The 17,356-nt window shown below is 40.8% G+C and overlaps 1 protein-coding gene across 3 annotated transcripts in view; it reads left to right on the forward strand.

The window, feature by feature from the left end:
• Positions 1 to 17,356, forward strand: part of VCAN (versican) — a 145,124-nt gene that overhangs the window by 10,239 nt on the left and 117,529 nt on the right. For all 3 annotated transcript variants that reach the window (XM_032763421.2, XM_032763424.2, XM_032763422.2), the window contains exons 2-3: positions 2,981 to 3,056; positions 11,043 to 11,420. In XM_032763421.2, the coding sequence (XP_032619312.1) occupies positions 2,987 to 3,056; positions 11,043 to 11,420 (448 nt within the window). In that variant the 5' untranslated portion in view covers positions 2,981 to 2,986. The remainder of the gene's footprint in view (positions 1 to 2,980; positions 3,057 to 11,042; positions 11,421 to 17,356) is intronic.

Here is a 17,356-nt window from a genome sequence, read left to right on the forward strand (position 1 = left end):
GAAGTGGTGGCCACTGGAACTGCAGAAATGTGGGTCCCATGGTCCCTTCTCTGGCCTGCCCTGACACAGCTCTGTTGCAGGGGACTTTTCAGGGTAGAGAACTTTTCTGCAGTGAGGAGTGTGCAGGACCTCACACCAGCATCTGTGCACACAGCCCTGGCCTGCAGAATTACCATGTTGTGTCACTCATCTGCAGGCAGAGTCTGCAGGTACTAAGCAAGGTTTCCTCTTCTCCTCCTGGCTTTTAGAGGCTATATACACTGTGCAAACACTTTTCCCTCACCCTTTCTCACTGCTCCCTCTGCTAGCTTCCTCACTCTCACTCAGCCTCTCAGTGGGGTAGGAAGTGGGGAACAATCTGCGACCAACACCGCTGAGAAGCAGCACATTTCTATCCCCAGGCCTTCCTCTCTTTGAATTCCTTTCTGACTCCTCTGGTCCTGCTCCCTTAGACCACGGTTACCTCCTGGCAATGAAATGTGCAAAGTCAGTACACACTTTGTTCTTGTTTTCTTCAGTTAAAGTTATTTGCCCGTTTAGCCACGGGCACAACCTTTATAAAGCGTGGAGGTGCAGCCATAACCCAACAGGGGGCATTCTAGGAGATATTGTGCTGCAGGGAAGCCCACTGTTTCCTAAAGCATCTGGAGAAAAATACCCATCGCACAACCCCTTAGGATGGCACAGCGTGTGCTCTCCTCTGTGGCTGGATAGCTTGTTGGTCTTAACACTTCCATGCCCTCTTTGAAGAAGTTGCACCCATAGGGGGCACCAGCCGTGAACAGTCCTTGGTCATGGTGGATCCCAAACTGTGGGATACAGGGGCTCCTGGACCCATCCTCTGCGTTGCACAGCCCCATAGGCACCAAACACATTCTTCTTCCTAGTCTACCAATGATGATATACAATAATGAGGAATCATTTCTTTTAAATAATGATTTGTGCATACAAATGCAGGATATGGACAACTTTTGGAGACACCCACCTTTGAAAATTAGTCCCTGTAGAATAATAAAGGGCAAATGATCAGTTCCGACATATACAACTCTTTCTTATGCAGCCATTTCACTCATGCACTCATTTCAAGATGAAGGTCTAGGAGATGATATAACTGTCCAGACTTTTAGAATTAATCATCTTATCTTCTCCCCCCTCCTTCCCCCTGCCAAGTAAAACCGTATGGACTAGCCACGTCCCTGTGAACTGATTTAGATCAAGCACTGCTATTTGACCCCCCAAGATAACTCTGACTGAAGATATGGATCAAGTTGAATGAATCCATTAAGGTCATAATTCTTGTTTTGGATTTAACCACAAAAATATGTGAACCTTGTGTGATGGCATTTTTGTTGCAATGTCAATGCTATCACACAAGGTTCAGTGTGGGTGAACCCTGACATTGCAACATAAATATTATCACATTGTAATCCCAGCCCAGTGCAGTTGGTAATAAAAGGATGGGGTGTGTTTGGCAGCATTTGGGCTGCTACATGGGAAAGCAGTTGGCTTTCTCCTCCACATGCTCTAGGAAAATGTTGCACAATGTGTTTCCCTATGCAACAGAGTAACACTAGCCATCCAGTTGCTGGGAGTGTAAAGCTCCTGGAATATATTCTCTTTTGAGTGGGAATTATAACATTGTCCTGTTTAGATATTCAAGAGCCCCACATTGTGAAGGGTTGATTTAAGATGTTCTGCATTGTTTTCTGAACCACACTTCCATTATGGAATGTATCCCAGATCAGATACAGGTATGTGGTTTTGGGGATATACCTGTAGGTTGTGTAACAAAATATCTTTATGTTGAGCCTATTTCCCAATGTTATAAGAGGATGTCATACTATGTTTATTGCGATCATGTGTGAGTGTCCACTTTGCCTAGTGAGGACTTTTTGTTGCATTGGCCAGTGTTTTCATTCCAGTGATGCCTTTTTAATACTTAAGCATATATAGTTCTAAGGTAGATTGACTCTCAATAAATCTCTGCTCCATACTTCCCTAAAGTAAGTTAAATTATATTCTATTCAGGACATGAAATAGTTCTCAATTTTGGCTACTGCTCTAATTAGAGATCATGAGTAGCATATTCTGAGGTGAAAATCAGGAAACTCCTATGAACTTTCAAACTAGCAGCCTCTCATAACAGTGTTTCAGTAACAGTGCTTTACTGTTACTGAAAGCTACCTCTCATAATTGCTAGAAATTTGTAAAGAGATAGTGGGAATCATTTTAATTTCACTTGTGTACTTACCTCAGATTTTCATGTTATTCATACAGGCAACACATTTAACTAGGAACTGGCATGAAATGGCAATGTGTTGTTATGGAACCACTGTGTATTTTAGAGAACTTTTCAGTTTTTTGATGGGGTTCATAGCTTAGAAAGGGGGAGGGAAATATACACAAAAGTACTGAATTGTCCAAATCACACTTTGGAAACAGAAACCTAAAATCCACCATGCATCTGTAATAATGGGACCACATTGTCCTTACAATGACATTTCACCAAGGAATATATGTTGCAAGCAGAAAGTCCTAAGAGAACCTGTGTTCGGCAAAATGTTGGAAAGAACTGTGATGCTGTCATTCAGTCACTTTTGGAATTCATTTGTGATGGTAACTTGTGAAATGAAATGGACCCTTGGTCAGTATGGCAGTTTGTAAGTTTCTAAATGACAGTGTTTTTGTGTGCTGTATACACCAGCTACGAACTGGATTTAGACTAGTTCTCATTTCATCTACACCATGGATCAACCACCAGATGGTAATGACTTTCTGTCACTACTGTACTGGATTAGATTCATGCCAGTGATTTACATGTGAAAGAATCTTAATACTAATCAATTCCCCCTGACAAATAGTTTGTTACAGTATATCATCATCTTCAATATTAAGGACAGGTATTGATGTATTGACCTACAACACTTCATAGGTACACACTAGAATACTTTTGACTTACTCATTTTTTCTTTATTTGTAGGTCAAGATGTTATTAAATATAAAAAGTGTCCTATGGATGTGCTCTACCTTAGTTGTAACATATGCACTGCATAAAGGTAAGTGTATGACGTGGAAACATTTACTGGAATTGTCCCTTAGTGGCTGTTAGAAGCAGCATGATCTAGATGGGAGGTTGATACCATGGGACTCAGGAGACCTGGTTCTATTTCTGTCTCTGCTGTACTGAATGACCTTGTGTGAGCCACTCCCCTTTGTGTGCCCTTTCTATGCTTTGTTTGTCTTGTATATTTGATTTCAAACTCTCCCCTGAGGACTCTAGATGCTACAGGAATACAAAAAAAGAAGAAAAAAAGATGCAAAGTGCCATAGGAGTATGTAATATGGATTACCAGACAGGGCAAAATGGTTTTTTTATCCCCTCAATATTTCTAATAATGGAGTTATGATTCTCAGGACCAAGAATACAGTACATTTTATTAAGGCAGCAAAGGGTAAATGCATCTATTTATAGGAGCTTTCTGAGCTGATTCCACTCTCTTGGCAAATGCTTGCATATAAAATTACTAATTCTTTTCTCCAGCTTGTCCAATGGCTCTTACAAAACCGTTCAAAGATTTTTCTAGAGAAAAGTGAATGGCTGTGGTGCTTAAATAAGCCCACCCATTATAAAAAGTAAAATATATTTTTTCTAAGATCAGGATGGAAGCACCATTATTTTTTACTTAAAACCTCCCTTATTTTTTTCTATCCTTCATTAAACACACAGCAGGCCAGAGAGATTAGCGTTGTCCTCAGGGACAATAGATTCAAAGACTTCCAGGGGCGGACAACTACGTTTCTAAGATTTTTCCCTAGAGAGCTGGAACTTCTTTGGTTAGTAAATGGCAACCTTCTTTTCAAGTTTTACTTAGCAATGTAACTGAAAATACTGCATACCAGAGAGAGAGATATGGGTCTTGTATTTAATGTACTGTTTATATGAGGGCTGCTAGACAAGGGACATCATTATGGGAAGGGGTTTTTAGATTTGCAAAGTGAGTTTACATGCTAAAGAATCCAGTGGTGAATTTACAAGTCCTTATCCAGTGAGTTGTATTGTTCCATTAAGATAGAAATATCTAGCATAAATTATAGTGAAACTAAGAGCTATTAAGCATAACAAGCTAACTTCAAAAGTGACACAAATGGGGCTAATTTATATTCTGTAAAGGGGTGTAATTCACATTATGAGAGGCAAAAGGCTGAGGTTTTAGCAGGAAAAGCAACTAGCAGGAGGAAGAATGTACAAGACGAAGCAGCTCTGAGCCTCATTATGCATTCCTATTAGTTTCTGTTCCTGATACCTTTGTGCCCTCCTGCCCCCATACTGTGCAATTCTACTCACACTCACAGGCACACCAAGTTACTGATGTATAATTTACACCACCTTTTAACACTTCTTAATTTGGCTCAGAGATTCTCCAGTATGGGATTTAAAGTACATGAGCAACCCACTGCTAAGCATCCAGATAAGCAGATGACAATAATATTGGGCCAGATTCTGGCTGGTGATCATCTGTGTGTGGCTTGGTGAAAGCAGATGGAAAGTCTCCCATCCTTAGAAAGGCAGTATGACTGCTATGTCTCTTATTCATTTAGAGCCGTAGTTTTATCATAGCAATTTGAAGAAAACCTCAGAGAATGGCCATTGCGAAGAGGGCAAAAGAAATCAGAAAAATACTTTCTAAAATATCTAAATGTCAACAGATTGGTTTATATCTCAAGTAGCCATTATTTTCCATTCTAGAACAAATGTCAGGAATAGAGCTAATGTGGGCAATGCCATTTTAGAGGGAAGGAGTTACTTCACTGGACCCAAACTTTGCAGACCCAATCTGGCCTCTTCACTATTTAATTCTCTCTGTATAACTGAGGAAGAACCATTATCTCTCTTGGAGTAAAAACTATCACTGATCATCCACTGGTGTGGTCCTGTGTGTCACTGCATTGCTTTTGTTCTCTAATAATCTGTCACTCAGCTCAAGGTTAAACGTCTGCAGCAGTCTAGGTTCTGTGTGGTTTAGTCAACTGCTTGCCATTATGTCTTCCCCATAACCAGCCCCCCTGCCATGCCAAAGTCTCTAAAGGGCTTGGTTTTGATATTTATAAGGATTTTTTTTAACGTGTAAGTCTTGAAATCCAAGATTCCCATGATAGACACCACAAAACTCCAACTTTATTTGTAACACAGCAGATTACAGATATGCAATATTTTATATATTCACCATTAATTATTGTTCTAGTGTTTCTTTCATTTTATCATCCCTCTCATCCTTGTATGTGGCCCTATCCATATATACCTAGCACATATGCAAGGTAAGCACCTAATTTGTATGTAGAAACAAAAACATTTTTTTGTTTTAAAAGCAAATTGTAGAGGCTCTTGTGTGTGTTCTTTAAGATCCTTTAAATTCCCATGATATTTTTGGGAGTGGAACAGCAGGAAGTACCACATAAGCCTGTGGGGTCAAAGGAGTGCCCCATCACAGGACCTGTGCTGTTTGCTCTAGTGCGCATAAAGGATTAATGACAGAAGTTAATGGACAAAGTTTACATTGGTTGCTAGCATGACATTCACTCACTTTTGAACTAGCTGATGGTGTAGTATGTTAGGTTACAAACTGGACTAGTGACTGTGATAAATGTGGGAATTTACCTACCCAATTTAAACATTCATTTGTCATGTCACGAATGAGTGTGATTTCAAGAAGACCCTATAAAACCTGAAAAGAGTAGAAAATCCCTTCAGTAGCTGTCTGACATTTGAGTCTGTGACTAATACATAATAAACATCTATTTGTGCATGTATATTATATATACATATGTACGTGCGAGTGTGCTATAATATTCAGGTCTGCAGATGGAATATACATTTGCCTGGTTTTCTATGATTTACTGACAGAGTATGAGAAGTAATTGATCCTTCAGTACTCTATGCCTGGTTTACATCCTCTCTCTCTTTACTGCAGTAGCTCAGACCACAAACCATCTGGTAGGAACACAGTGAACTTTTTGTTGGGATTCAATTTATTACCTCCATTCTCAAAGCTCTATACACGTTCTTGCAGGTAGTCCAGATTTTTTTTTAAAATTTAATTTAACAATCTAACATTGTTATATTCTTAAGTATTGAATTTCCTTCTTAAAAGTTTGAGAGTTAATGAACAGAGTTTGCTTAGGCTCAGTATATAAAGAAATCAGATTTAATAGAGCACATGAGATCATAGGTATTTGTTATGGCTGCTACTAGACTGGACTATAGAGAGTATGCATAGTCAGACTATTGATGAACTCTCAACAAAGGGTTTTAATTGTTCTTCCCCTGTAAACTTGGCTTAACATAAATAGGATCTTTGATTCCATGAGAATATATTTTTTGTCTGATTACTCACTGTCAAAGTTTCTGTCCTCTTAAACTTAATTACACAGCAAGACCATTCTTCTCAGCACCTTCTCCTCCTGGAGGACATTCCTTTCAACTGGATCCAGACTTCTTTGCCCCATACAGACCAATGGGTGTTGCTGTTATTTTTTACCCTAAAATAGCCCCATTTCTGCATACTTCACTTTTCAGGGATTTGCAACTTTTGCAAAAGTAAGGATTGTACAAGACATTCTGGGGAAGGAGTCTTTGTTCTCAGGCAGGGAGCAAATATTTTATTTTGTGTCCAACTTCAAAAGAAAGAGAGCAAGTCCTACTTCACAGATAAGATGAGCTGACTTTTACAACCCAAACTGTGAACTGGGAGAACCTGAAGCAAGGTCCAAAACAACAGATAGCTGGAATTCTGGTTAAAGCCAAAAGGAAAACAGCTTTATTCAAGGTAGAAGCTCACAAAGGGGAAATTCTATCAGGGAGCTCCAGGAGGCAGTGGTATGGAATTTATAGCCTCACTGAGCTGCCTATTTTAAACTACCTCCCTTTAATTAATTATGCAACCCCACAATCCTTATAACTTCCTGGCAGCAGGGTACACTAACTCTGGCTGGTAGAACATTACAGCAGGTTCGAGATGAAACTGTTCTACAATTTTTAAAAACTCACACCAAAACCCCCATGTTTATGTAATAGAGGGCTCCAAGAAACCCACCAGAACGTAGGGAAACTCACAGTTAAATCCACAAGGCTTGGTCCTTAACATGGTCCTGTACATCAGTGTGGATAAGTAAATGAAGCATGAACCCCACCAGATAATTTGTGTGAGGAAAAATAAACAGACCTTCATTTGTCATTTATTAGGATCAGGATTGGCTGCAACATGAGGCCACGTTGCACTGTAAGACACTGGCTCACATGGGCACCATGGCAGGGGAGCAATGTGGTATAATTCTAAAACATGATCCTTTCCCCAGCTCCCTGATAAATGCTCCATGCCCTTGGACTGTGCACCTGCTCCCCCCTGAGCAGTTGATCAGCTCCATGTGGAAGGGATGGAACCATTGCTCAGCCTCTTTCCATCTCTCTTTGAAATGATTTGCACCCTTAGGGAAGTAGGAAGGAGCAGTGTCTGGAGTCTTCAAAATACTAGGGGACCGTGATTGACATTTCTTTGCAGCAGGCCACAACGAGTGGGAAGATTTCTTATGCCTTCCTTCCCCATTCACCCATTCTAGGGTTAGTGATTAGCTGGTCATTAAAATTTAGATTTAGATCAGAAGGAGAGTACTCTGATAGTTATGACTGATTACTTAGTGAGGCCCCCATAACTTGACTACACTGTGATTCTTTGGGCTTGATCCCACTGTCCACCTCCTCAGATAAAGTTCCCATTGACTTAACTGGGAATTTTGCTTGAGTAATGGCTCCAAGGTATGGCTCTTTGTGGTGATTTGGACTCAAGTCTCTCTGTGTGTGCATGTGTGTCCTCCATTAACCAGTTGTACTGAAAAGTTTTTTATATACCATTTAGCAAGAGAAAAATGCTTGTATTAATCACCATCGTGGCTGGTGATTTCAAAACCATGTTTCTTTTTAATACATACAAGAGGACATTAGCGCTTTTAGGTCTCACATGGCTATGGAGTTGGGTAAAGGGGCTGGAAAAATGGGTGTCCCAGTTTCATAGCACCTTCTGTTGTTACCTCTAGGAGAGCTGTTGACCTAGGAAAACTGGTAAATATCTGCCCCTCTCAGCTTCAGACAAACACACAGGCAGTTACTGAACCTCTTCCTGTTCTTTGCTGTCCTTGGTGACCATTTGTTTTGCTGGCTCTGTACTTATTAAGGAATGATCTGCAAAGTGGCATTCCGAGTATCTGGGGAAGAGACAGCATTATATGCTTTCAGTCAGAGGGAAAATGCTGAAGCAGCAGAAGGGACGTAAGGGTTAAGAAAAGAAGAAAAGGCTGCCTTCAGCAGCGGACAATAAATCATGCTTGAATAGCTAGCAGGGCTGCCACAGGAAATAAAGTTTTTGGAACAGCGCAGGAGCATCACTTACCCATGTTTAATTGCCAAACATTTTTTTCCCAAATGGGGAAAGTAACTTTTTTTAAAAAAACAATCCTATTTTATCTAATAACAGACTTAGGCTGATTAGCCTGCAAGTCAGAACAGAGAGTACTCTTATTATAAAAGTGCTCTGGGATACTTACTTGGTAAAGTAAATGGATGTATTTGTGGCCACATGGTCTCCTTTCTTTCCAAAATGTTGCCCTAGATTAGAACAGATATAAACTGTATATCATAATGATATGGTTGCTGCCAAGAGCTTTCAGTTAACTCAACCTGTAAATATCAATTTTAAGGAGAAAATTTCCTCAGGGATCAGTGCAGATATTGCAGATCACTGCAGCCACCACCAACTGTCTCTGAAGATTATTAAAATTTTGACAGGCAGGATAAATAGAACTAGGTATTTATTTATTTTAAATATTCTCTTTAATGAAGATACACATTGTTTAAAAAGCAACTAAACATCATAAGAAATATTTTGAGAGTGATTTTGATCTCACACCTGTATAAACTGGTGGTAATGCCATTGAAATCAAGAGTCCTGATTTTGCATTCTCTCACACCAATTTGACTGTCGTGTAATTCATTGCAGTTATGTTAGGACAAAGCTGGTGTAATGGAGTGGAGAATCAGACCCAATGGCATTTATCCTAATGTAAAACTTCAGATTAGAATAATGCCCTCTTACTTTATTATCCATTCATGCCATGATGGGCCAGATTCTGACACCCTTGCTTAGGTTTAGTAGCCCCTGACTCCCCAGGTAGCTCTATTGATTTCAGTGGGAAAATACGCAACATGAGTAAGAGCATTTGAACATGGACCTTCGTGATTTTTACCCAACAACCTGTAACCCTAACAATTCCTTATTCTTTTGGCTATTGTATCTGAATTGTCTTGGTCTTTCCCTGTTTTTACAAATAGACTTTTGTTAGAACTATGGTCTCTAGACCTTAATTGTAGTTTGTGACTTGTTTAAATCTCAGTACCTTTCTGTAATATTGAGACATTCAGATACCTAGATGATGAGCATAATATCAACACCTAATAAAGAGAGATTTGACCATTTAAAGTATATGCTGCATAGAGCTATCTATGCCTCTTTGAAAAAAATAATTTAACCAATATTCAAATGCTTTGCAACATAGCAGTTTTTGAAATAGCCAGATGTTATCTTTTTTTCTTTAGAATCTTCTACAGTATAAGCATAGAAGTCATTTTTGACAACTAATAATGAACAGCTAGTTTCCATGTGTTGGCAGCACTTGTTTCTTCCCTCACACTCTTGGTGGTCAATATTAGTTTGCAGATATTATCTTTCTAAACTATGAACCCTAGTTCATTTAAAATTAATTATCATTATCTTCAGCCTTTCAGAGAAAGAGTTATAGAGCAGGCCAGTGGAAAAGGAAAGAGATAAAATATACATATATGATGTTACTGAACCATATCTAATAACTTAATGAGGATTAAGAGCTGGTGAGTAATGGTAGCAAACAGAAATCCTTTCTCCAGACACATGCTGTAGGCAAGCTGGGTGAACAGTAGCCAACTTTCCTCTAAGGATATTGTCTGGTGGAAGCATTTCCCTGTAAAGTATTTGCAGCTGGAGATGTCATAAAACTATGATAAAAGTCCTATCATCACAAGGCTGAGCCAAGAAGGGACCTCCATGTGCTTAATTTCCTCCTTTACTTGAACATCCTACAATATTTGGTTTCAGCAACACGTTAAGGCTTGTGATTGGAAAAGAGGCAAACAATTAAAAAAGAACTAATAGTTGGGAGAATCTCACTGGAAAGACTGTTGTTTAACAGATCAAAATGAGTTAACCCTTGATAGAATGATGGGTGGGGGCTTGGCTACACTCGAAACTCCAAAGCGCTGCCGTGAGAGCGCTCCCGCAGCACCGCTTTGAAGTGCGAGTGTGGTCACAGCGCCAGCGCTGGGAGAGAGCTCTCCCAGTAGTGCAGGTACTCCACCTTCCCGTGGGGATTAGCTTGCAGCACTGGGAGCCACACTCCCGGTGCTGGGGCACTGTTTACACTGGTGCTTTGCAGCACTGTAACTTACTGCACTCAGGGGTGTGTTTTTTCACATCTCTGAGTGAGAAAGTTGCAGCGTTCTAAAGCGCCAGTGTAGCCAAGGCCTGGGTTCTCAGAGTTGTAATGCGCTTAAGGCCATGAGTCGTATTTTCCTCTCATACTGGTTTTACCTCTGCATAACAACCATTCCTACCTCTTCCAGCTGTTGATCTCAAAGCACTTTACAAATGGGGACAGTAACATTAATCCCATTTCTCATAGAAGGATACTATGACTCAGAGAGGTAAAGTGATTTGCCCAAGGTTACCCAAGTAGGCTGAGATAGAGTCAAGAATAGAACACTCCCAAATCCTAGTCTAGTGGACCACATTGCCTCTGAGTTTCTTCTAGTGACTCCAATGAAGGTAGTCCTGATTTACACCAACATAAAGGACATGAGAATCAGCCCCCATGTGAGCTTTAATCCTTAAATTGCAATGGAATTGATCTAGTTCTTATTTTGTTGGCCCACTAATGTGATTTTTTTCCCCTTCTTCTTTTAGTTAAAGTGGAAAAAAGCCCCCCTGTAAAGGGTTCCCTTTCTGGAAGAGCAACCCTACCTTGCTTCTTTTCAACCTTGCCTACCTTACCCCCCAGCTACAACAATACAAGTGAATTTCTTCGAATCAAATGGTCAAAGGTTGAACAGGATAAAACCGGAAAAGATGTGAAGGAAACCACTGTTCTGGTGGCCCAAAATGGGAACATCAAAATAGGACAAGGCTACAAAGGCAGAGTGTCTGTTCCAACTCACCCGGAGGATATTGGCGATGCTTCATTGACTATGGTTAAACTACGTGCAAGCGATGCGGGTGTGTACCGCTGTGATGTCATGTATGGAATTGAAGACACCCAAGATGTCATCTCATTGGCTGTTGATGGTAAGGATTCATTTAATACATTTGTAGATAGTAATGATCCCATATATCTAGTTAAAATGGAAAGGACAAACAATTACCATAAAGTCAAAGCATTTAGAGGTGCTTCAGCACCATTGATAAATATGCTCCAGGTTTTCTGCTATCATTTCTTCCTGCTCCCCTTCTTTCTCCCAAGACTCTCTCCAATTTTGTATCTTTCTACTTTCCTCTTCATGCTTTTTTGATACTTCCCTTTACACTTGGAACAATCTCCCTCCTTTATTCACTAAGTGGTCTGCCTCACCACCTTTAAATCCCTCCTCAAAATATTCTGCTACTTTATCACCTTTCAACAATGATCTCTACAAGACTCCTATACCACCTTTCTCCAGGACTGTGATGTACTGTAATGTGTGTGTGAACTGTTTTGCTTTCACTATGTTGTAAGCTTGTTGGGTAGGAGTAGTGTCTTTTTAAATGTTTGTATATCACTGGGAATGTTGTTGGTTCTGTGAGGAATAAATAATAATAATAAAGAACTATTTATTTGACCCCCTAGAACTATGGTGGGACACACTATATCACTGCCTAATACTGAAAACATGATGCAATCCTAGTTGGAAGACACTTTCTCCCAGGTTTTCCCCATAAAGTGTGCCATGATAGTCATGTCAGCCACAAAGTACCTCCTTCACTGCAATAAAGGGGAGATAAAAGCTGTGGTGGAACTCCACAATTATGTGCATGTAAGGTATGGTACTCGCCACTCGCAGCACCCCCTTATCTCAGGCTATGATGCTGAAAGGGAGCCTGTGTCGCTAGTGCCTCCTACTCGCCATTTGCCTCTCACCAGGTCTTCCATGGCTCAGCTAGGGTGACCAGATGTCCAGACTTTATAGGGACAGTCCTGATTTTTGGATCTTTTTTTATATAGGGCCCTATTACCCCTCACTCCCTATCCCAATTTTTCACACTTCTATCTGGTCACCCTAGGCTCAGTCCTTTGGCCAAGTCACCTAAAGCCCAAATAAATGTCCAGATAATAGTTCTTCCACCTCTCTCAAGCTCCATTGAAGTGTTCTTACTGCCCTCCCTCACAGAAGCCTAATTTGCTCATGTAGTTGGGCTTGCATGCCCCTTCCTCAGGAGCTGGAACCCTCTACTCTGGGTTCCAACCCAGGGACCTTGTATTAAGCAGCGAGGTGTGCTTCTTCAGACACTCTGCACTTTCCCAGAACTGCTTCCTGCCTCTAAGTCCTCTTATGCTGCTTCCCCACAGCCTGTGCTTAACACAGTATCTCTTTGGTTTGCAGGCCTCTGGCTTTTCCCTTCTCTGCCAGACTCTGCTCCTCTCAGGCTCCACTGAAGTGTTCTCACTTGTACTCCCTCAGGGCCTCTCCTTTTCTTTCAGAGTCCATCCTTTGCTGCTCCTTGTCTTAACAGGCTTTCTTTCCCTGACTCCCTTTCCCAGGGACTCTGGCAGTTTCCATTAGGGATCTCCTTACTCCTTGTAGGCCCCAGTTCAGGGCTTCACCCACTGGAACCTATGCTGCTCCCTATGGGTCCTTCCACCTGACTTCCTACCTATTTAAGCTCTGTCTCAGGGCTATCACCTGCTGGAGCCAGAGCCTGCTCCAACCTGCAGGGTTCTCCAACCTGCAGGAGAGTCCTGGTTTCTCTGTGGCATTTCTATCCCTTCCTAATTGCATTCTCCATTCTGTATAGTCTTTTCCTAACCCTTTCACAACTGGATTCAGTAATTATCACTAAGTTGCCATATCACCATCAGCTGGTGCTAGTGTAACCCACACACCTTCTGGTCTGTCCCATCTATTGGCACCGAGACCACTTAAAGAGATAAAATAAGTCTGCTCTATAACCTTAGCTAACAGCCAGTTGGCTTTTAGCTCATGCAGTAGAGGCTCATGCACATCCCCGGTTCAGTCCTGACTGCGGATGACTAGGGTCTGTCAGCGTTACACTAGCTACAAGTCCCAGGCAAGGCTGAGCATGGCTAGCATTTGAAGGGCCAGCTAGCCTGCAACAGTGCTCAAATTAGATCTGGTGAAAAAAAATGGGGGAGGGAGAAATCACAAATATTTGTTTCAAAATTTCCCACTTCCCTTATTTTTTTCTAAATTTTGGCATTTCATTGAAATGTCTAAATTTTGAAAATACTCGGCCAGCTCTAGTACAAAAGAGGAAAATCATATTGTGAATTTTTCAATTTGCACAAACAGATGCTCTTTGTTGTAGGTGCGAGGAGTGCACGTGCCTTTTTGACTGTACAGCTGTTGTGATCTAGCTGAACGTTTGGCCCTTTGAATGTTTTGATGATTTTTTTCTATTTTTTCACTATTACCTGTGCTTTTATTTTAAAAGAAAACATAAGTACTTCTAGTTGTGAAGATGAGCTTCACGTGTTTAAATGGTTGTCTGCCTGTGGCTTTTTATATGCCTTTCATTAGTATAGCATCTGAGCCACCTCCTTTTCATCTTAAAGGATGTTAACTACAAAGCCTATAAACATCAGACCACTTTGCTCTGTGTTTTTGTCAGATCTTATAAACTAAGTGGAGCTGAGATCAGTTCTTGGATGAGACCTTTAGAGCCTTTTCTATACTAGGATTATTTAAAATTGCTAATGCCAGTAAAGCTGAACCCATATTAGTGATGGTGGGAAATTTTGCAAAATTCTCCATTAGTTGGAAGAAATGTTACTAGTGATTCAGAAGGTGAAATTCTTTCATTTCATTCAGGATAGCTCTAAAAGACTCTTAGAATAATGGGTAAAAGGACATGTAGTTTGTAAAGCAATCTGGGATTCTTCTGGAAGAAAGATGTTTATAAATGATCAAAGTTGCTATTGTTAATCATTATGATATACTGCTACTCTTTAAATGCCAACATTATTAAGTGTGTTCAGTGATGTATTAGATACATACAGTAAAATCTGATACACTTGTTAGAAGTGGCTGAACATACGGGGCCAGAGCCTAGCTTTGTAGATTTACTGTGAAACAGTGTAACTCTACTGAAGTCAATTGAGCTACATCAAATTGTACCATCAGAGGATCTGGCCCACTGTTCCAAGCAATTCCTGATGTCCTATTTGTTTGAATGGACATTCAAAATAGACAAATCTTAAAAACATTTTGATTAAAAACTAGAATGATATAAAAATAATATGCACCCATTAAATGGATTAAAAAATGGCTAACTGATAGGTCTCAAAACGTAACTGTAAATGGGGAATCGTCATTGAGCAGTTGCAAGGTGAAGCTAGACGAATTCAAACTGGAAACAAGGCATACATTTTTAGCAGCAAGAGTGATTAACCAGGGGAACAATTTACCAAGGGTCATGGTAGATTCTCCATCACTCACAATTTTTAAATCAAGATTGGATTTTTTTTAAAGATCTGTGCTAGCAATTATTTGGGGGAAGTTCTATGGTAGATGTTGTACAGGAGGTCAGACTAAATTATTATAATGGTCCCTTTTGGCCTGAGAATCTATGTTCCAGTACCAGCAAAGGTATTTAAATAACCTCAGACAGCTGCCTTGTTGGGTTTTGACTTGGAGGACCCATCCAAAATAAAACATACAGAAACTGACTAGTGCTTCCTGAATGGATGAATATGGAAAATAAAGAGATATTTTTGAATAGCCCTTTTCAGCCTTTCCCCTAGATTTAACTGATATATTAAGTCCATTGAATCCTGCCTGCATCAAATGAGCATATGTTACAACTGGTGGACTATGCCATGAGTGAAAGTGGTAGTTTCAAAGGAAGGAGGAAGAGGTCTCTGCAGATTATCCATTTACCCTAACACAGTTTATACAAATCTGGACTCCTGCTACCAGTCACTGAAAGTAAACTATAAAACACTTGAGGCTTGATTTTTCAAAACCTCAGAAACCTAAGGCTGCCAGCAAAAAAAAAAAAAAAAAAGGATGCAATTGCATGTCTAATTTGTACGTGCATTTGCTGCAAATACACATGCAAATATGTTTATATGCAAATAGCCAGTTTAACTGGCTGTCTTTATACCTACATACTCATTTGCCCAGTCATAAGTAACTTTGTGTGAGCTTGGGTTTCTGAAGTTCAGAAGATCAGGCCTCTATGTCTACATTGCAATAAAAGACCCGCGGCTGGTCTGAGTCACCTGACTTGGGCTGTGGGGCTATAAAATTGCAGTGTGGATGTTCTGGCTTGAACTGAAGTCCAAGCTGTAAGACCCTACAAGGAGGGAGGGTCCCAGAGGGTGACAGTTTACTATTTGTAAAAAATGTGGACAATAATCCATCTTTCTGAGATCTGTGCAAAAAAATGCTATGTTAAGTGAAAAATATTTATTATTATGCTCCTCAGATTATGGTAGGACGTGTTATTAAATGGCCCCTCTTGTATCCTATCATGGTATTAGGCATTAAAATATAACAGTAGGGCCAAATATAATGGAAAGAAAATGAAAAATCTCTGCAAAAAAAGTTCAACTGTTTTTTTCATAACCCGCCTGGGGACTCCTGCAGATTAAGGGGGTTCAGGGTGGCAGGTGGAATCCTTGCAGATTTCTTGCTCTTGCCTATATCTCACCAGTGAATGCCTTTCTCAGCAGCCTCTCTCTTCTTGTCCTTGTCTCACTGGCTGGTGTGGGGGAGGGGCTGTTTCCATGGATCTTGTTCTATTTGTTTTTATTTGTTTCAGCTGCAAGCCTGGCAGACTTTTTAGGTGTTAGGTAAAAACAGAGAAAGTAAGTATGGAAAAATGTATGTTTCAAATCCTGAGCTAGATGTGGGGAGAAGCAGCTGTTGAAGATGTAGAGTAAATGTAAAGAAGTGAGAGATTGTAATTCACATTTTCATTTTAATGCAAATCCTCCTTTGGTGCAGGCATTATGATGATAATAAATGGGAGCTACTCTTAATGTGGGAATAATGCCACTTTATTGTGCTTTCAGCCCTTGGAGATTTTATGTTGGCAATCTAATTGATTTGTTCTTTCCGAAATCTGAGCTCTCATTGATTAGCCCTTAAATACAGCATTTGTAGAAAGACTGTTTTAGTTAATCTTTTAAAACTACCTATCTTATGTCATGATCATTTCTGGAAGTTAATTTCACAGACTCTCTTTCTAACTGAACAGGCTGCTCCATCTCTCCACTGCTGCTCGCAGTCTCTGGGTTGAACTTTCAGAGTGGATCTCTGACTTTGTCCCCAGTACGCCTGCCAGGAGTAAAAAGGAACAAGAGAGAACTCCTCTGAAAGGAGGGAAGTAATTAGTTGGTTGTAAAGACTAAAGGTTTGTGCTTAGTGCAGCTCAGGACAGGAGAGGGAAGGATGGCTTTAAGCCACGGTTCTATGCTTCTGATTTGAGATTGGCAAAATGGCTTCTGGAGTACAGGCCGAAGACTGCTTTAAGTTACATAAGCCAAAAACTGGAGCACTGTGCACCCTGGCCCAACCCTACCGTACCCCCTATTCATACGGGAGGGGCTTTACATCCCTGATTATTCCCCTACTTGAGAGAAGTCCGTGGGTGCTGTTTAGCTGTCGAGTTGAATGGAACTGCTTCAGCATGTCAAAGCCTCTGGAAGAATGGCCAAAGATCTCACCGTAAGAATTCAGGTCCACATCCCCATGCAGGTGAGCAAAGTGGATAGGATGAAAGAAGATCCCACAGTTCCCTCTGCATAGTCCCTATGCACAGGGACGGCTCTAGGAATTTTGCTGCCCTAAGCAGGGCAGGCAGGCTGCCTTCTGTGGCTTGCCTGCGGAGAGTCCGCTGGTCCCGCGGCTTTGGCAGACCTCCTGCAGGCATGCCTGCAGGAGGTCCACTGAAGCTGCGGGACTAGCAGACCCTCTGCAGGCAAGCTGCAGAGGGCAGCCTGCCTGCCACCCTCGCGGCACCGACAGAGTGCCCCCCACTTTCTTGCCGCTCCAAGCACGTGC

Source organism: Chelonoidis abingdonii, chromosome 6 (genome assembly GCF_003597395.2).
Source record: "Chelonoidis abingdonii isolate Lonesome George chromosome 6, CheloAbing_2.0, whole genome shotgun sequence".
NCBI lineage: Eukaryota > Metazoa > Chordata > Testudines > Testudinidae > Chelonoidis > Chelonoidis abingdonii.